A 19,650-nucleotide genomic window follows, 5' to 3' on the forward strand; every position below is an offset into this window, starting at 1 on the left:
AGGTGCGCAATCAATTGATGAGTTCATCCCTAGTGTCATATTTTCCCTTTGACCGTCTTTAAAAGGCGTCTTTCCGGACTTGCGTGCGTCAATTGTATTCTAATCACAGACTTTCTTTCTCCTTGCCTAATATCTAATATATTGATACAGCAGAACATTGGACAATTCTTGAACAGATAATACCTTCTAGATGAAGTGTTACTAGCCTGCCATCATGCCTAGTAACAAAGCAACAGTAAACACCCCGGTAAACCCGGAGTGAGAGATAGGGTACGCTCGTGGGATGGTCTTGCGACACAATTAGAGGAAATCTAACAAGTGTCATTAGGAAATCAACGAGAAGCTACAGTATTATGGGATCTATTCAGGTTCGACTCCCCGGAATACTAGCCGAGAGCAATCATATTCGAATAGCCAAATTCTAACACAGATAAATTCAACCAGCTTTTGCCAATGGCAAAGCTCCTTCGGTAGGGCTCCAAACTCAGCCAATGTTCAAGCATTCTTCAATAGTTACCCGTTGCTAATTATATGTAATATAGAACAAGCAAATCGATGTTGCTTTAAACAGCCTTCTTGCTTCCAAGTCGCTGGCCAATCCATCACCAGAGCTTTCAACTGAGACTCGGCAGATTATTGACGACCTACGCCATATAATAATCAGTGCGAGAAACCTCGTTCTTGTCAAGAACGATGGCAATATGATTCAAGAGTTTATCTGGGATGCTGGAAATTTCAAGGGTCCGGGAGATATTCAAGGCCCTGATACCTCTGGTGAAAAGGCCGCCGCCAAACAAAATGCTCAACAAACCGCAGCTGGTCTTAAGACGCTGGGCACTTTACTCATCACTAACGGCCAATTCAGGAAACTTTGTAAGTCCTGGTTGCACCCACGAGGGTTACATTCGCTAACATACTTGCGTTTTTGTAGTGCAAGATGCAACCATTTTAATACGGGATATGGCTAGCGACTCAGCCCAGAAAGCCGCTGGTGCCCTGAAGCCATCGGAGGAGGACTTAGCCCAGATTGACAAGCCCGCTGACGAGAACGTATGGCATGAGTCCCCTAATATGTCGAAGGATGCTCTTATGTCTCGATTCAAGAAAAACAAAGCTCAAGGGAACGTCGACGGAATCAATGGCTCTCATGCCACCAACGGGACTAATGGAGTCCATGGAGTCAATGGAGTCAATGGGTCCAATGGGGTCAATGGGGTTGGTGGTGTTGCCTCTAACCAACAGGTTGGCACTTCTGGTACCACTGATACCGGGGAGCTCAAAGACGAGGCAGCTATGAAGACCAAGCAACGTTCAAAGGAAGCAGCTGAGCGGACCAGAAGATTCCTTTCAGAGAAAATGCCCCGAGAACGGCGAGAGCAGACAATTTGGCGCATTAAGAAGATGATCGTTGAAATTCAGGGACACGCTGACTGTAAGTATAACCTCAGCTTTGTATCTGTGTCACTAATGGTAGCAACCTAACACGTTTTATAGATCAAGAAGCTATAGAAACACTCTTGTCAATCGCGGAGGGATACGCCCAACGCTCTAGAAGCCTATCCAAACAGGGGGCAGGAACGCTGAAAGGTGCAAGAGATCAATCGGATACTCGGAAATTAGAGTCTAACCTGAAAGTATGTTAATAGGACATCTGACCGAACATAAAGATTCACTGACGCGGCTCAAGACTGTAATCGAACGATTTGCGAACTCTACCTCGACCGATGACCTGTTTGATGCCATCAAGAAGTTCTACAGAAATGCAGAAAATGATCCTAGACTTAGAGAATGGTTCCGAAACGTGGACACTTTCACCAGGTATATTGATCCCATTGGAGTCACATCTTAACGATATAGGTGTTAACGTGGCTGTAGAAAATGCCTCAAAGAACAGGGCTTCGTCTTGCGCGATGAGTCTACTGCTGAATGGAACAGACTGTATGATGAAGGTCGCTTCTTATTTACCAAACGTTACAAGAAGGATACCGATGAGGTCGTTGAGGAGGGTAAATTCCTGGCAAACCAGTTTGACGAAGACCCATTGAACAGGGAATTTGGTCAATCTCTGAAGAAGTTCTTTGATCATCTTGGCCATGATGCCAGCGGAAACATTGCTTTCCAGAAGAACATATTGAAGGACTTTGCCAATACCGTCATTCCAGGAACTCTGGCGAGTCTTTCATACATCCCTCTTCCTCGAATTGAAGTATCCGACCCAATGGTCGACGTGGTATGTATTATTTCATTCATCGTTCCGTGGTTTTAGTAATGATTTCTAATCTGGTACAATAGGTTATTGAAAATTTGGCCGTTCAATGTGATAACCTGATGCCCAACATCTTGGAATTTAGTAGTGACAACTACTGGAGATGGGGAAGAAAGAATATTGGTAATCACAATGACAACAAGGCAAGTATTCCATATCACTTATATTTCTAGCTCGGCTTCTAATAACCTACACTTAGGCCATGATCTCCGCCACTGGAATTCAGACTGATTGGAGAGGTAAAAATTCCCTTATATTGCAACCCTTATGCATTTTTTAGAGCAAACTTCTAACACTTTTTGCTCAGATGTAAGCTACTACATCAAGAAGAAGAAAGGCTTCCCACATGTCACCGATACCGGTGTGATGGATGTTTTCTTGGGAGGCGATGGCTTCAGCTTCAAAATCATGAGCTCTTCAGCACAGAGCAAGGATAAACAACACTTCATCAAAGCTGATAAGGTCATCGTCAACATCAAGAACCTGGATATCAGGCTCAAGAAGTCTAAGCATAAGATGCTCTTTACCCTGTTCAAGCCACTGCTGTTGTCAGTAGTTCGACCTGCTATCCAAAAGGTCCTGGAGCTGCAAATTCGGCAATATTTCACCAAAGCGGATAAGTTCGCTTATCAGGTCCACCAGGAAGCCCAGCGCACTATGGAGTTGTCGCGAAACGACCCTGGCGAGAAGAGCAATGCGTACACTCACTACAGCAACGCCCTCAAATCACATATGAATGCACGCAAGCAGGAGGCCGAGGCCAAGAAAAAACAAAAGCCTCCAAGAGACACTAAGGTCAACATTGCCATGAATCAATATGAGTCGATGTTCAAAGACATTGTACTCCCCAGCGGCATTTCTGCCAAGGCAACAGAGTACAAAGACCTTGCTGCAAGAGGAGAAAGATGGGAATCTCCTGTGTTTGGTATTGGCACTGCTGCTCCATCAACTGGACTTCCACGACTCGAGGCCATTAAACGAAAGTACAGAAACCGCGGTATCAGCGGAGCCCATCGACAGACTCAGCCTATGGCCCAGACAGGAGGAGCATCCACGGCTATGGCAGAACCTACCCACGTCATGCCCACAAAGATGACAGGGCTCGCCGATGGCCTCATGACCATTCCTGGAACCAACGCTCCAGTTTAAACCACACAATACATTCTTTTTCGAGACTTTGGGGCCTGTAATGTGCTGAGTATCCGTCGTTATACTAATATCATTCCTTTCCTATGTTTGTTTCCCTATGGATTTGGATTTCGTGCCCTGTTTGATCTTACTGTTTTGAATGATACCAATGTGAATTTCGGTTCCAATCAGGCTTTAGGAGAAGTGGTTTCTTTCGAGCGCCTTGAAATTTAATCCAGGTAACTACTGGGTCGAGCTTCATGGTAGCTTCAGCGAGACGTTGAAAGCCCGCGATTGGTAATTAATTTAGTGGTAATTCGGGTTGTCCCGACTTGTTAATATGTAATTCATTTTGTTTGATTAGGCCCATCCGCCCGACATTCGTTTAAATTAATTACCATTTCAACTTGCATAAAGAGTCCACATGAGAAGTCTCCATGATAGTAGTGGGCTATCTGCATCCCTTCTGGACCAAAGGAAAAATGCTGTCTTTAATGCTGTTTAATGTCTTATGCCTGGGCACACGTATGAAACAGAGCTATAGTGAGATATAAATCTAACTCGTCAAAATGAAGTCAGTCAACGAGTACGGGTAAGCATATTAAGCATACATAAAACTCCGTAGAAAGAAAATATTGAACATAGAAAACTTGATTGTACTACTATGCCCTATATGTTTTGGTTTTGTTTTTGGGAGCTTATTTATATACATGAAAGGAAGAGCAGCAGACGAGTGGTGTAAAGGAGACGGAAAACCAGCCGTTTCACATAAGGAGAATATAAAAGATTGGAATAAGGAAGAACAGGGATGTTTCCCCTCCCCACAAGATCGAAGTCCTAACTTTCCAGAAATGAGTTGTTATTTAACATTTAAGGTGAAGAGCTATAGAACTAATTAGTTGGGAGAAAAGACCACCTTCAAGGGGAGATGAAGATGAAACTTACCCTGGGCGTAGATAGAGTAGTTGTCGGCATTCTGGAGAGCTAATCTGGGTGGAAGCCTGCTCACATGGTCATAACCGTACCCATGGTCGCGGCAGAAGGGTTGGACAACACTTGGGTTGTGAGCTGCTTCGTGGATGAGGGTAGTGGGCTTGTCCTGAGCATGGCATTTATTGGTGAAGTCTGACTCAGTGAAGAAAGGCATGCAGGGGAAGACTTCGTTCCGAGATGGGAGGGTATAGGCAACAACATTTTGCTCACAGCGCCCACGAGAGTCGAAGCAGTGCCATTTAATGGGGCCATTCTCAACGGACGCCTGGGCAATAGCCATCAAGCGCTCGGAAACCTGCTTCATGGCGTTGGGGTCTGTGGTACCGAAGAATTCCCGAAACTTTTCTGGGTTGGAAGAGACAGCTTTCGAAGCGGAGGAGGCAATCATTCTGGCATCGTTAAGAGCACGCTTGATGACTTGATATCTACGGGGACTGCAAGTTGAGTTGAGTCCGCCGCGCCTGTTTAGGGTTCCAGCAAAGTGAGTATCTTCAAAAGCCCTAGGAATCAGAGCAGCCTTGCGGGCATCGATCTCCATCGTAAGATCGTTGGATTGATAGTAAACGTGATCTATGATCGCAGTGTCATCACCCTCGGCGACAGGCACGGCTCCACGAGCAGAGAGTGTGTACTTGCCGCTCCGCTTCAAGTTGTGGACAGTAGCAATATCGAAAACGTGCTCAACGCTATCTTTGGGAGCTAGACGAGTGAAGACGCTCTTGGGCAGAGATCTCATGCTATAACGGGGTAGCATGCCAGTGAACTCGACCTCCTCACCTACGAGTAATCAGCATAATGTGGTCCATATAAGCTCCTAAGTTCTTCTTACCATCCTCGTGAACGACATTGACTTTGGCGGTTGGATTCTCATCCATGATGGTGTTGAATTTCAATAAATTCAACGGACGGTCTCCGTTGTTGGTGACAACAGCCTTCACCATGGTGTTACCAGTGGGAATGAGCCTGACATGAAGAGTCTGGTTGGTTGGAGCCTGGGGTAGTTCCTGGGTTGGGAGGGCGAGGGCCGGGGCCACGAGAGCACTGATTGCGGCGATTGCGGTAAAAAATTGCATTATTGCAAGTTTTTAAACGAACGAGTTGGATAGAACGAAAGAAATAAAGAAAGAAAGAAAAGATACGTATATGAAAAAAGAAAGACAAATGAATGTGACAGTTCGCTAGGAACTGTTAATTTGGATTGTTGGGTAAGTTTGAAAGAAGGTCCTGCTGCTTACAGGCAAGAAGAGCTCTATTAGCTTCGTTCGAGGACGGCTTTATATATACTCTTCTTTAATGAACAGTATCAAAGTCATCCTTTGGGGCGAACAATCCTTATGGAGCCAGAATATCCATCTCTGCTGTGAGGAGCACCTCCAGGCTTGAATTCTATGCTTGGCCGGATATTGTGGATTAAGGGGTTCGTAGAACCCAAAAGGAGCCTTCAAAGAATAGGAGAACGATCCATCTAAAGGATACGTAGAGACCCCTAAGCTCCACGGAGAATTTTACCTTGCCGATCCTAACAAGGGTTTTAGCATATAATTCTTTGCTCAGAGCGGTCAAGAAAGACAAGCCTTTTCAACAAGCCTATTAAAAGGGTATATCTGATACGAGTGAATCCACCTATAGCCAAAATGCAGAGATCCAAATCGGCGTACCAAGCCTCATTATCAGGGTGTTATGTGAGAAAAACGAAACAAATCAGGATTCACTCTGGGCCTGGTGGAGAGGATTCACTTGGAGGTGTTGATGTAAACATCTGCAATAAATGATGGTTGGTCGGAAGCACATCCAATGGTGGATTTGATGCTGATCTCCTAGGAGGCCAGGCTCGATAGACACTGGCCGTTGAAGTTGAGAGGTTGACATCACGTATGCAGGACCATCGAGCGTGGTCCTTGTCGAGAGTCCAAGAGGTAACTTGCCTAGCTGGTGGGATAGACGAACCAAAACATCTAGCGTCAACATCAGGTGCAGCAGGCAGTATGCCCTCTTGAGTGTACTCCATAAGCTAGTCTTCAGTCCAAACCCCGTCATGTTTTTGCTGATAGCTCAATCGTACGGAAAATTCGTACATTCGTGAAGTTTTTCTGTGCCCCTTCAGTTCGTCCGGCCACCTCTGGAACATGGATCGTAATGAGGCAGTGGCGATCTCTTTAATGCGGATGGAGCTCGTGCGCGATCCCCGAGAATCAGCCATAGATAGGTACGGCGGACTAAATCGCCATCCCCATTCGTAGATGCCAACGAGGAACAGAATAACGAGGAAATCAAAACCTTGACCACCCCACGCAACATTCGGCTACTTGAGACGCTAGCGTTTTCCCTTCCTCGCTATTCCCTGACAGTGCTGTGGCGGCAGAGGAGGGATGATGTCGGGCAGGAGGAGAATTTTTATGAAGGCATTTCGACTTTTCTCTTTGGCGCGGCTCTAGCGCCAATTTGTGCCAGGCTGCTTTGAAATAACTAGCGCCATGCGATCTTTGGATATCATTTGTGTAGTATAACACCTGAACAAGATGTAGAAGATTCTGACCTAGCGTTCAGCGTTGGCAAATGGTAACTGTTTATATGCCAGCATTCTTGGGCTGTTATGTCGTCCACAAAGCATGAATTATTACTTATTCTCGCAATTCATTTCCTCAGGCAAACCACGGTCAGCACAAGATTGATCCACTAAGCAAGAATAACTGACGCTCTGTTGGGCTTTCAGGCTTGCATTATACTCTCGGGGGAGCTTACGGAGCGTACTCCGTATATATACTGGTGGCAATGGGAAATCCAATAAATCCGAGTGCTTTGAGATGCAGGCGCGCTGTAGTTAATCAGAGGCCAATAAATCACATAGATAGGTCGTCCAAAGATATGTACGGAGCTAGGTATATTTCCTTTGATGCCGTGAACTGGGCGAATTGGTTAATTCGCTAATATCATGCCGAATTCTGCTATGCCTCTTCATGTCTTTGAGCGGGAGATCCTCTTTGCAAGACGATCTTCACTGTTATCTGGCGAATGGTAATTAAGAGCAGAATATGACACGTATGTCAGCCCACTAATGGGTGAAACAAACGAAATTGCCTCGGCTGCAGGGCTTGACGTAACCAAGTACCTAGAAAAATATCATGCGAGCCATGCAGTGCATATACCCATATGGACTAAACGGTGTGAAATTTCCGAGCAGGAGAATTGTTTATATCCGAAGGGTAGCTGCCTTCTTTCTGTCCAGGATGGTGGTATCTGTATATCTAGGCACCTTCAAGGACGAGAATAAAATAGTGTCACTGAAGAGACGCCGTCGACGTGCTAGTGTTATTGACTACCCCGTATCTGAGGGGAGCTCCGTTTATGACTGTGGCTAGTTTTGCCGCCCTATCAACTTGCCTGTTCGCTAAGATGGGCCAGAGCACCGTAATGGGGAGCAGAGAAAGGACGGAGGGGTCTCCGGGTATAAAATTAATCCTGCCCAGGGGGTGGTGCATGGCGTAGTTGACATGTTTCAGTCCCTAATACGCGGCCCACAACGTCGTTCTGAGACCAAAACCTCCTGCCCTTTCCCCGAGCAAGAGGAAGAAGACTCGAGGCCAAGTTTGCGGTCCACCGAGACCACCAAGCGGCCCCGTTGCTAGAAGATGTCTTCCCCCTGCTGCATGGCCACGTCCAGCGCCATAGTCCCGGAGATGGCTTGTCCCGGAAGAGTTCCCCGTAGTGCTAGGATGTCATGCCTGCTAGTGAAGTCATTGTTAGCTAGTCGTGCGTGGTTATGACGGAGTGTTGGAGTCTTTCCCCTGCAGAAGGTTGACATCACCGTCGACGTCAACCGCAAAGTTATATCAACCTTATTATAACTTCAAGACATCATCACCACCGGTCAACAACAACATCGACAACAACAAGCATAAGAAGAACAAACGAACGAACGAACACCCGATATTCATGCTAACCGCTGGCAGTCTTGTTTATCGGGCAAGTATATTTGGCATCTTTGCCTTTGCCCTGATCGTCTTCCTCACCAACTCGCCCTTGACGGCCTTTACCGAGTATCTTCCCGGCTGTTCATCGCCTACCATGGCCGACCAGCTCTCTTTTCTTGAGATCTCCATCTCTCCAGCTCGCGAGGCCGTGCCAAAGGACCAGGACCTCGAGCTCAAAGTGACCGTCACGAACACTGGCGAGTCCCAGGCAACGCTCCTCACATGGAACACTGTCTTTGACACTCTGGCGCCCTCGCTCGGTGTCTTCACGCTCCGTGACCTCACCGACGGCTCAGAGGTAGACCAGAACATCATGATGGTCCGTCGCCAGATGCCGGCACAGGAGCGTGACATTGTCGAGCTGGGTCCCAAGCAGTCAACCGAGACCACCGTCACCTTCAGCAGCCTGGAGCTCACCTCTGGCCACAAGTACTCGGCTCAGGCTAAAGGTTTCTGGCAGAACGTCTGGAAGAAGCCCATGTCGGACGTCGTGGCCCACCATCTTGACCTTTCTGATGGAATGCACGGTGACTTTGCCTCCAACACCGTAGAATTCTCCAAGGTAAGCCAGAAGTCAACAACCCCTTCTGATAGCCATGTGAACAGCTATATTCATTAACTTGTCATAGGAGTGATCAATTCTACGGACCATCTGTCGATAATCAGCGACATATTGGCTGCTGAGCCAGCGTACACGGGTTGGCGCACTTTTCTTTCTTTCTAGTTACATATTGTCTATATTGCTAGTTATTTGTTTGTATATAAACTGCACCACGATAGCCACAGAATACCAGCCATAACTATCCAACGCCAGCTCGCGGCTCCGTCTTTAGTGCCTTGGCCGCGTAAACCAGGCTGCAGTAAAGGAACTCAAACGCAGCAAAAGAGGCTGAGCCAGCAACTTACTGGTTAATTCTTCCTTGCTTGTTCGTTTGCTACTCTGCTAATTGAACCCCCTAAGCCGAGCTTTCCTTCTACGATCCTGTGGCGACGGAAACAACCCCCACCAAAGCTCTCTCAAATCATCTATAAGGATGGCCCTAGGCACCGGCCCTCCCAGTAATTGGTTGCACGCCTTGACCTTACGCGTGAGCCTGGTAGGCGGGGTTATCCCCAGTTCAACCACCTCCCAAAAGACATCGGGGACTATCTCGACGGGCACCTTGAAGACAGACTTGTACCAGTTCCTCTCGTCGTGTGGGTCATCGGGGTCATGCGGTTCGTCACCGTGCGGGTTCTCTTCGGTTGCCTCCATAACAACAAGTAGGAATGGCGCATCGTCGCGCCAAAAGAATGAATCCGTAGTTGGAAGAGGGTCAGAAAAGACTGAGTCAACGACCTCCGGGCAGGTCGAGAGAAATAAGCGATAATCCATCCCGTTTGGCGCTTCCTTTTTGACCTTCTCATATTGCTCACGGAGTCTCTCTTCAGTAGCACCATTAAGCAGCTCCTCATCTTCAACCCAATAAAGGGTGAATAGCTCTCGTCCCCTTGTAACCTCCTCGTACTCGTGCCCTCCATGGCTATCCACAACCCGCTCAAAGGCAAGATTTAGGATCTGTTGAAGTCGATCCTTGAATTCAGCCCATCTCGCTTCATCGTCGTATAAAACTGTGCGGAAGGCAATAAACCCCCAAGGGCGGCCATTAAGACACCTTTCCCGCGACTCACTTAGGAAACCTGGTGCTCTATATTCGGGTGGAGGGACGCCTTTATCTCGCAGTTGCTTATCATGCCACTTCCGGCTCTTTCGCTCTGTATAGATTCTCATTTTATCCATACCATCCTCCCCAAGCACTTCCTCTAACCCTTCCAACATCTTCATTCTTTCATCCTCTGATAAATCTGTGAAATCGGCTTCAGGGTTGCTAAAGCGTGCCCAATTCCATCCTTCAGGCCAGTAAGAGCTTGACGCATCCGAGAATGGTTCACCGTGATCAGCAGGGCGTTCTTTGTTGCCCGACGGCTGGGTTGTGTCTGGGGACATGTTGGTATCTCCTGGCAACGGAGTAATTTTGTGTGCTTCAAACTGGCGTTGGAGGCGTAATTACCTATATCTATCCGAAAAGCCGCGGCAGTGCTAAATGTAGGTTCGGTAGATACAGATTGCCAAGATATGGGGTCTTCTTCCTTTAGAACCTACCCTAGATCGGAAAATAATCCTAGTTGCGGAAACAGTCCAAAATCTTAGCATGAATGTGGCCAATCTTGCAAGGGTGAGTCGAGGAATGTCACCACTTCCTCAGGCAGTATGTCTTTGAATCTCCCCTTAATATATACGATACTTATTCATATTCGGTTTCAATCAGAGCTATAGCATCGTCATACGCCTTAAGAATAGGATCATATAGCCTTTTTGGGTCTTGCGGCGTTCCCAAAATAAGTTCTCCCTTCCCATAAGGAAACAGCACGCCTCGTATGGCCCTGCAGAGGGGTTTGACGCACTCGAATCCCAGCGGAAACTCCTGTAGAAGATATTCAAGTCCGCCAGCTTGCATGTCGCTTCGCTTGATTCTTGCAATTGTCTTATAAGTTCCAGTATACCATTCTCTTAGCATGCTGTCTTTCGGCTGGCCCTGTCTCTGTCTCTCTAGCGGATTGAGTTTTCTCCAGCTGTGACGGGCACACTGCCAGATAAGCACGTAGAAGAACGACTCAAGATCATGCCGGTAAGTATGGTCAACATTAAGAAGCACCTCGATTGCCATAAACTCCATCGTGCCAGTCTGATGCCGTGCGCCGCTGCGCTCACTACCAACTTCCTTAGCAAGGTCTAGATCAATTAGCATGCCCGAGTGACCGTCTGCCTCATTTGGATTAGTTATTATTATATTGTTCTCTGAAATATCCCTATGAAGGATGTTTCCATCGAGGTAAAGAGACCGATGCGCCTTTATTGCATCGCGAAGCGCCATCAGCAACTCCAAGGGTGATTTAAACTTGTAGATTGGCCGGCCGGCCGGCGATATTACAAGACAGCGGAGGATACGGTTGTCGTAAGGTTCGCCGTTATTTTTGTCAAAGAGGCTTGGCTCATGCGCCGACTGAACGGAGAAAGTTAGTTCATTCTCCTGCTGAGTGTCCCTCGACGGCTGATTGATGGAACGCGATCGTTTGGATGCCTGCGCCCCCTTGTCCGGAGATCTGCGTTTCCTGGACGACGTTTTTCGAGGGATATCAAAGCGCCAGGATTCGGTGAGCGGCTGAGATTGATGAACCGAGGAGACTGCACTGGTGGGGGCACTTTTGAAGTTGTGGTGCTTGCCGTCGAAGGTCAGGCCGCGGCGCATGTCAGCAATACTCGTGATGGTACTATGGCCAATAATCCTGGCGACTCCTTGGACATTCTTTCGACCTGCCAGCTCGAGGAGTTCCACCTCTGGGCGCCGCTTGTCTGATACCCAAGAGAACTTGGCTACATGTTTCCCTTGTCCATCGTCTGCGAGAAAACATGTGGTCCCCCGACACACAATGGCAGATTGAAAGGAAAGCATTCCACCCAGCCGCAGCACCGTTTCCTCTGAGAGTCCGGGCCTTCTGACGGTCATTGATTTGATGCCGTCTTCATCCCTGGCAATGAAGGTGTCTAGTCCTAGCTCCTCATCGCTCATCATGGTGTAGCCCAAAAGCACCTGAAAGAACCGTCTCGAGTTCACATAGATGTCGATGATGCCCGAGCTGTAGGGACCTGAGCGGTCAAACACCCACGCCTCCATCTTGGTCCCGCAGACGGCGAACGCGTGGATGAACCGCCGGGTGGGCTGCGCAGCGAAGACCTCGCGCACGCAGCGGGCTATCTGCAGCAGTGTGGCTTTGTCCCGGAGCTTATCCTCGGGTTTTTTGAGCTCGCCAACCACCAAGATGTCTCTCCAGTTGTGTTTGCCTTGCTCGAGGGACGTGTTTCTAGCTCTCAAAAGAAGGTCGATTTGCCGTTTCGCCTTCGAGCCGATAAGATCCGCTTTGCTCACCGTAGTGTAGTAGGTGCTGCGTGATTCCGAGAGAAGGTCTTCTTGGAGACGAAACCACCAGGCAAGGACATCGTTCTGGGTAGGAGGATCAGGAAACTGGGCCCAATTACCGTCACCGTCTGGGGCCAGCACGCGTCGACAAATGGCATCTGCTTTATCGCTCCAGTCTTTCCCTTCGAAGTACTTGTCGAAGAAACCCTCGACATCTCGAAATGTGCAGTCACATATCTCCCCGAAGAGCCTCGGGTTCACCAACTCAAGCGTCTGCTCGGAGCCTTTTTGTGATGATGAGGTGGATTTGACCGGGGTGCCGTCAAAGGTAGGGGGGATGCTCGTCGATGGGGTCGATCGCGAGGTAACAATGAGTTTGAGGACGACCTTCCAGATGTCCACATCGGTAGGCTTTTCAGTAACAAGTCGGATAAGTGCGCGGTAGTGTTCATAATTGAAGTCATCATCCTGAAGGGAGGCGAACAATCTTGATAGCTCGAATGCCACATTTTTATCGCTCACTGGCGAACGTAGGTGGAAAGCTGACTTTTCGCCCATTAATGCGAGGAGAAGTTTCGATACTGCATCATAGCAGGTTTCACTGCTTTCCGTAGTGCCATGGTTGTACTGATGCTCTGCCTCTAGAAGAAGCTTTTGTAACCGATCAAGTGAGTCATTGAATGGATATTTTAGAATAACGGCGTGATCGTCCTCCGAAAGGTCTGCCATTTCCAGCAGCGTTGGGTGTTCAATTATTTTGTGATACAAGTGTCTAATCACGACGTAACAGACTGACTGGCTAACTAGCCAGCCAGACACTTTAGTAGTCCCTTTCCTAGCAGTTGTTGGACCACAAGGGACAAAAAGGCCTGATGCCCCAAGGATACCTTGGGTAATGTGTGCGAGTCGTCGCTAAAGTGGAATATTCCAACAGCAGTTGCCGTCATTTCAGGCGCTTGTCCGGATATGATTGCTGGCAAGGATCCTTAGCCTTCAGAAATTACTTTTCTCATCGCGTCAACCGCGTCAATCGGCCGATCTATGCCCAGTTAGGCAGTCCATGTGAAGCGTTATCACGTGAAGCAAGTCTACGCTGCCTGTACAGTCAACTAGGATAGTCCTAATCCAATCCCAAACATTTACTACCTTTATGTCAACTCATACTCCCGTAGACGTACCTCTTACGAGACCTACCTAATCAGGTGTCGGGCCGAAAACCTTCTTAATGGATTCTTGCTTTCAAGCTCCTACGGAGCCCAGTCGAGACGAGGTCCTGCAAGCCAGCACGGATCGATGGCGGTCCTGCATTCATGAAGCTACTACATCAACGCTACCGCAGTCGAGTATCAGGCTGGACACTGCTCTCCAAAATGTACCAAGTTTCACTGCAAACAGGCACGAATCGTATTCAGTCGGTTGGTGAAATCTCACGCTGAAGTGTCGATCATACTGGTGCATCGGCGAAGGAAACTGCCATTCCAACCATTTAGAGCTGGATGAGCGTCTTCTGTTTGGAATTCCAACACCGACAAGCTGCAAAATCGCTGGAACCATTATACAAGAGGGGCGAACTATGAATGTTCACGAAGACGGCTTCTCGGCGGAAGCACATGGTAACGATGTTGCTATTCTGTCTTACTGTTGGGCGTACATTCTGTCAGCTCGTTGGGGCGGAGTCTCAGGGAGGACAGATCAGTTACCGAGACAATATTGCTGCCTGCATTCAAGAAGCTTGTTTGCATTCTCTAAACCGGATTGTGGACTTGGGCGACGTGATCTCTAACGAGCTCCTATGGTGGAGTGCTGGCTCCAGGGGTTGGCTGGGAAGCGACCATATCTACGATGCAGCGTAATTACTATTCACCGTGGTCTGTCAGCAATGATACCGCATCGGGATTTCTTGTACGTGCTGTAGCCAGGGACAGTGGCACACATATCAGTGTTACCTCATCGGAGCAAGCATTCGAATACCTCTCTCGATTCTGCCAACGGAAAAAGATCCAGGAACAATGTCTCATGGGCTTAGCAACCAGTCTAATGTTTCCCACTCATAATTTGACTGGTGTCCCTGTCAGACTGGTCTCCGCTGAATCTCCAATATGGCAAATGGAAGTTTCAGATGATGAAAAAAACGCCGACATGGAAGCTTGATTTGAAGTACTACCGTACTTCATGACAGTTAGTTTACACGGACTGGTCCCGGTACTGTGTTTTACCTTTTTAACAGCGCAGTTCCGTGTGTATTTTGCAGCCAGTGGTTGTTGCCGGGTATCGAGCTGCTAGAAACTCTCCCTCGCAGACAGGTTGCCCCTGTTCTTAGTCAATACTGTCCTTCACTGGCAACTTGGTGGACTGGAGCAATTTTCAGTGGGATACACGAATACGTCTTTCGGATGGCTAAGAATGCTACCCCGCCGATAAGCCACTCATCAGCATGGTGGACCCGTTCTTCCCAATCGTTCCATTGCTGCACGATTTCAACCCCTTCGGAGAACAAGCAGATACCCAGGTTCCAGGAGGCATTGCTACTGTACCTATTTGAACCTCTCTGGGATCACGAAGGCCCTATATCACCGTGGCGGCCCATTGGCACAATTGGTCTGCGGGATGCAATGATTCAGGTGCAGATCCACTCCAAATGCGGATCGCGACATTTCTTGAAATACAAACACTGGTCGTGGTCGGAAGCTAGCGGAGAATATCAAGATACAGGATATTCTTGTGGAAGTGATGTTATCGGGAAACAAAATCTTGATATCACAATCGGTTTGGCCGCTCCTATTGAAATGAACTAGATGCTAACAGAGCGTCAAAGAATTCTACGAAGGCAGTGCTCTGATGGCTTCAGCGGGACGGGAAATCAAGTGCAGACCACGAAATGGAACAATACTTGACAGACTCCATGTCAAACGGTGAGCGCATGGATGGAAGCGAAGAGCAGATACCTGACAACAAAGCAGTGACAGAAAACGATCGCGCTACTACTCTCCAACTTCTGTAGAGAACTGGCTTTCTCGAACATGAAATGTGCCTGACCAATAGATACAGCCCTTCAACCCGGCTGTCAAGCCTTCATACATACCAAAAGGTGAGAGCGGGAATCAACCCCTATAAATAAATAATGTCTTCACAAAGATATTACTAGATTCCACCATGGACCCGATATACACGAGGCTCACCGATTCCAGACGCGCTGAACACGATTGATGGCAATGACTGACCTGGAATTGAGCCAAACTGACGGTATCTCTCGCGTGGTATTCACCCGGGGTGAGCCTCACCTATCTTCTTCCCGGCACGTCGGCTCTCCTTGGCGGGTTTGGGGGGCTCCTATAAGATAATAGGAGAAAGCAGAGAGAGTAACTAGCATAAGGAGGCTAGAAAGAAACAGCGTAAAGAAGTGTATGTGGGAATAGTAGAGATAGTATTTACCGAGAGTAAACCAAGGAAATACTTCAAAGAATTAGAAGATATTGAATTTATATATTATAAGGAGCAGAGCATCACCATTCTATAACAATACTGAGTATCGATAGCTTATAGATACGACATCGCGACCATCGCTATCTTGAGATAACTACCTATGTATGTAAAAAATGGTTGTAGGCATGATATTAAATAAAAGTGGCGTAGGTTTCGTGTCTTGTAGGAGTGGGCTTAAAGCAGCGAGTACCTAGGTATAGAGGTAGGTGGTAGGTGTAGTAAGGCGTCTTTTTGTGTAGCGCCCTAATAAAGAGATAATATTTTATTTTATTTTTAGAATCAGAGACGTGTAGGAATATCTCAACTGCTTTATATCTAGGCAGCTGTGACTAGGCAGGTGGTCAATACGTACTCAGCCCTGGCTATGCGCAGCGGAGTATATTCCTGTAGAGAGTATTTAGCGCCGCGACGCTATTATTGGAGGCTGAGCTACGTAACCAAGTGAGCCCACGGCTAAGTACTTCTTCCCCCCCTTGCTGCTGCTTCTTCCATCACCAACTTACAACACCAGGATCAACCACACCACACTCAAGTCCCTCGCCATCTCTCTTCCTTAGCACTCTCTTTTTCATTTCATTTCCCTCTATCTTCGGCTTCAGACATGGGTGTAAGTCCTCCTTTCAAGCTCCGAAAAGCCGCCTTTCGCTTTTGCGCTACTTGATGCCCCGCCATAGATCGTTATGCGACCCCTCCAAGGCTCCAGCGTTCACCAGCATCAAACCAACCAGCCCATCCTCCCATCCATATTAAACCATTCACTTTATGATTCTCTACTGACACAGCGGCTTACTTGCCTGTCTCTTGTAGCTTGCCTCAAAAATGGCTGCTGCCAACCAAGGCGCGCCCTCCTCCTATCCTGGCGGTCCTCCACCTCCAGGCGGCGGCGGTCCAGCATACGTATGTTCATGCATTATCTATTTTACACCCTGGGAAGAAGGATGAGAATAGCAAAGAATACAGAGCTATATCTCACCTCTTTCACTTCTCCTTGGTCTGCGAAGAGTAGCGCTGACTGTTTTTTTTTCTGTTTGACAGCCTGGACAGCAACAGTACCAGGCCTATCCTGGCGGCCCTCCACCACCCCAAGTAAGCGGCCCCCGTTTGACGCAGCTCCTGTTCTCTTCTTTCGGATAAAGCTGCTTTGATATCCTCTTTCTATCGCCATTTCAGTGCTCTCTGCATCTGTTTCGAGTTATGTTGTCATTTTGCTTCTTTCGGTTTCTGTTCAGTTTTGTTACTTGTGACGTCATAACTTTGGCTTGTCTCTCGGACCAAGTAACAATATCTCTATAACTGCTATGCTTTTGATCGCGAACCGGCTGCAAAATGAAAATCCTTTGCTGGGCCTGGTTCATGACCATAGCAAATCAATCCGAACTCCCATAACCGTGCCTAACGCGAAGATGCTCTCAGGCCAGTTCTCAGCCTCAGCTCCTCCTTGGAGTGCCACGCCTCCGCCGCAGAGTGGAACACCAAATCCTTACTATAGGAATCAGCAACAATCTCCCCAGCCTCATCAACAACAAAATGCTTACAGCCAGCAGCCTGCCTATGGTCAGCCGCAGTCGCCTTATGGCCAGCAGCCTGGATATGGACAGCAACAACCACCATATGGACAACAGCAACCTTATGGACAGCAGCAGCCTTATGGACAACAACAACCTTATGGAGCACCACCGCAGCAACCAGCTTACGGGCAGCAATACCCTCCTAACCAGTCTCAATACGTTCGTTTCTTTTCTCTTCTAGCGCATTTTTTCTTCATACAGTTTTTTTTTTTTTTCAAAGTGCTTGCGTTTCTATTTCTACTCTCTCTTTTTCCTTTGTTAGTCTTCTTCAGTATGTTCTTTACCTTAACCATCCTTCTTTTCTTTAGGGACAAGGACCGCCAGGTCAATTCCGCCAAGGTCAGCCTGGCTACCCTCCCCAAGGAGGCCCCGGTTACCCTCCTCAGGGCGGCGCACCTGGTTATCCTCCAGGACCACAAGGAGGCCAGCAGTTTAATGCCCCTCCAAACCCACAGCAACAAGCAGCCTACAAGCAGGTTCTTCAAAGCTGCATCAACGAGAAGCAGCTCCAGGGAATGTACCCACCAAACTCGCCTATTCTCGACCAGATAGTGAGCAAGATCAGCGGCCAGGTTGACCAGCTCTGTGCCACATGGCGAGTCCCTCGTGAGGTTGGCCAAGATATCGTCAAGCTTGCTCTCTTCGACATTATTCTCTACATCGATGACAGCGGCTCCATGCAGTTTGAAGAGAACGGCGAACGTATCAAGGACCTCAAGCTTATCCTCTCTCGTGTCACATTCGCCACTTCTTTGTTCGACGATGATGGTATCCAGGTTCGCTTCATGAACTCCAACGAACAGGGTAACAACATCCGAAACGAAGGGCAAGTCGAAGCTCTTATGCAGCGCATGCAATTCAAGGGCCTTACCCCCATGGGAACCAGCTTGAAGAACAAAGTCCTGGAACCCCTCGTCCTGGCTCCTGCTAGAGGCGGTCAACTCAGAAAGCCGGTCTTGATCATTACTATCACGGACGGTCAGCCCGCTGGAGAAGCCCAGGGCGCTGTGTTCGATGCCATCCGCAGTGCTACCCAGGAACTCCAGTCTAACCCAAGATATGGCCGTGGAGCAGTCTCCTTCCAGTATATGCCCAAGTCGGCAATGACTTGAAAGCCAGAGAGTTCCTGTCTAAGCTTGACGAAGAACCTGGTATTGGCGAGCTCGTCGACTGTACTTCTAGTATGTATTGGCTTCTTATATCTAGTAACCCCCGCCTCGAAACCTGTACTAATAGTTTCCTAGACTTCGAGGTTGAACAGGACGAAATGTCTCGCGCCAACCCACCAGTCGACTTGACCCCTGAGCTCTGGGTACGTTATATTTACTTGTCTCATGATGTGCTTAATACTAACTACTCCCCCTATAGCTTGCTAAGATGATGCTTGGTGCTATTGACTCCTCCTACGACACCAAGGATGAGAAGACCCAGCGAGCTCCCGGAGGAGGACCAGGAGCACCCCCACCAGGCCAGTACGGTGGATACGGCCAGCAGCCTCCCCCGCAGGGTGGATATCCCGGTGGTGGTTATAACCAGCCGCCACCACAAGGCGGTTATGGACAACCACCACAGCAAGGTGGCTACGGACGCCCTCCATCTGGCCCTCCCCAGGGCGGACCAGGCTATCCTCCACAGGGAGGATATGGCGCACCACCACCCGGCGGCCGTTACTAGAGAGAGATCGCAGTCGTGTGTTCCCTCTCTTCAACTGAAGGTCTTTAGTTGCCGATTATATCTCTTAATACGGCCTGTGGCCCTTATTGATTTTTTGTCCCCACCGTCCCTATAATGAATGTACTTTGGACTTTTTCTTTTCTATACTGTCGCATACACAGAAAGCAAACCCATCCAGTCTGCACATCCGGGGGAAAGGAAGAAGGGAAATGTATGACTAAAAAGACCAACCATGCAAACAGAATGCTCTTTTTATCCTTTTATCCAGCTCATTGTCCTCCGTACTATGTACCTTGTAAATAAAAGTGTGGCTTCTCCCGCCCGCTTTTGGGAATCAAGCGCGCTCACCCACTCATATACGCATGTGGCGCCAAACTTCCCGTTCTCGCGCTAGTTATGCGCCGAGGGCCATTCGCATATTATCATTGGCTGTCATAGCGGAAGGCCCCACTTCGCTCCCCTGTCATGTGCACGTCATGTGCCTGTCCTTGATGACTCAGCCGAGGTTCGGGACACGCAATTCGCTGGTTACGTCAGTCGCTTTTCTCGCCCTTCCTGCGTTTTTGTCTGAAAAGGATGGAAGATATGAAGAAAGCGACAGACGAGAC

The 19,650-nt window shown here is 48.3% G+C and overlaps 7 protein-coding genes across 7 annotated transcripts; 4 read left to right on the forward strand and 3 right to left on the reverse strand.

Annotated features, from left to right (window-relative positions):
• Positions 1 to 214: 214 nt before the first annotated feature.
• Positions 215 to 3,415, forward strand: MGYG_06240 (hypothetical protein; the record flags this gene model as incomplete). The annotated part of the gene is made up of 10 exons (XM_003171644.1): positions 215 to 247; positions 329 to 368; positions 445 to 470; positions 543 to 873; positions 932 to 1,432; positions 1,495 to 1,634; positions 1,688 to 1,818; positions 1,876 to 2,230; positions 2,293 to 2,413; positions 2,574 to 3,415. 10 exons carry the CDS (start codon positions 215 to 217, stop codon positions 3,413 to 3,415), a joined length of 2,520 nt encoding a protein of 839 aa, XP_003171692.1.
• Positions 3,416 to 4,289: 874 nt separating this feature from the next.
• On the reverse strand, positions 4,290 to 5,460 carry MGYG_06241 (neutral protease 2; the record flags this gene model as incomplete). The annotated part of the gene is made up of 2 exons (XM_003171645.1): positions 4,290 to 5,164; positions 5,217 to 5,460. 2 exons carry the CDS (start codon positions 5,458 to 5,460, stop codon positions 4,290 to 4,292), a joined length of 1,119 nt encoding a protein of 372 aa, XP_003171693.1.
• A 2,992-nt stretch (positions 5,461 to 8,452) lies between these two features.
• On the forward strand, positions 8,453 to 8,977 carry MGYG_06242 (hypothetical protein; the record flags this gene model as incomplete). Its single annotated transcript, XM_003171646.1, has 1 exon — positions 8,453 to 8,977. The coding sequence occupies one exon, from the start codon at positions 8,453 to 8,455 to the stop codon at positions 8,975 to 8,977; it is 525 nt and encodes a 174-aa protein (XP_003171694.1).
• Positions 8,978 to 9,301: 324 nt separating this feature from the next.
• Positions 9,302 to 10,345, reverse strand: MGYG_06243 (hypothetical protein; the record flags this gene model as incomplete). The annotated part of the gene is made up of 1 exon (XM_003171647.1): positions 9,302 to 10,345. One exon carries the CDS (start codon positions 10,343 to 10,345, stop codon positions 9,302 to 9,304), a length of 1,044 nt encoding a protein of 347 aa, XP_003171695.1.
• A 298-nt stretch (positions 10,346 to 10,643) lies between these two features.
• Positions 10,644 to 13,046, reverse strand: MGYG_06244 (FunK1 protein kinase; the record flags this gene model as incomplete). The annotated part of the gene is made up of 1 exon (XM_003171648.1): positions 10,644 to 13,046. The coding sequence occupies one exon, from the start codon at positions 13,044 to 13,046 to the stop codon at positions 10,644 to 10,646; it is 2,403 nt and encodes an 800-aa protein (XP_003171696.1).
• Positions 13,047 to 13,542: 496 nt separating this feature from the next.
• On the forward strand, positions 13,543 to 15,112 carry MGYG_06245 (hypothetical protein; the record flags this gene model as incomplete). Its single annotated transcript, XM_003171649.1, has 6 exons — positions 13,543 to 13,616; positions 13,657 to 13,732; positions 13,756 to 13,930; positions 13,979 to 14,051; positions 14,105 to 14,462; positions 14,501 to 15,112. 6 exons carry the CDS (start codon positions 13,543 to 13,545, stop codon positions 15,110 to 15,112), a joined length of 1,368 nt encoding a protein of 455 aa, XP_003171697.1.
• A 1,507-nt stretch (positions 15,113 to 16,619) lies between these two features.
• On the forward strand, positions 16,620 to 19,042 carry MGYG_06246 (hypothetical protein; the record flags this gene model as incomplete). Its single annotated transcript, XM_003171650.1, has 7 exons — positions 16,620 to 16,697; positions 16,836 to 16,886; positions 17,219 to 17,527; positions 17,677 to 18,452; positions 18,488 to 18,549; positions 18,613 to 18,680; positions 18,737 to 19,042. 7 exons carry the CDS (start codon positions 16,620 to 16,622, stop codon positions 19,040 to 19,042), a joined length of 1,650 nt encoding a protein of 549 aa, XP_003171698.1.
• Positions 19,043 to 19,650: the final 608 nt, after the last annotated feature.

This window comes from Nannizzia gypsea, genomic scaffold (assembly GCF_000150975.2).
Source record: "Nannizzia gypsea CBS 118893 supercont1.5 genomic scaffold, whole genome shotgun sequence".
Lineage (NCBI taxonomy): Eukaryota > Fungi > Ascomycota > Eurotiomycetes > Onygenales > Arthrodermataceae > Nannizzia > Nannizzia gypsea.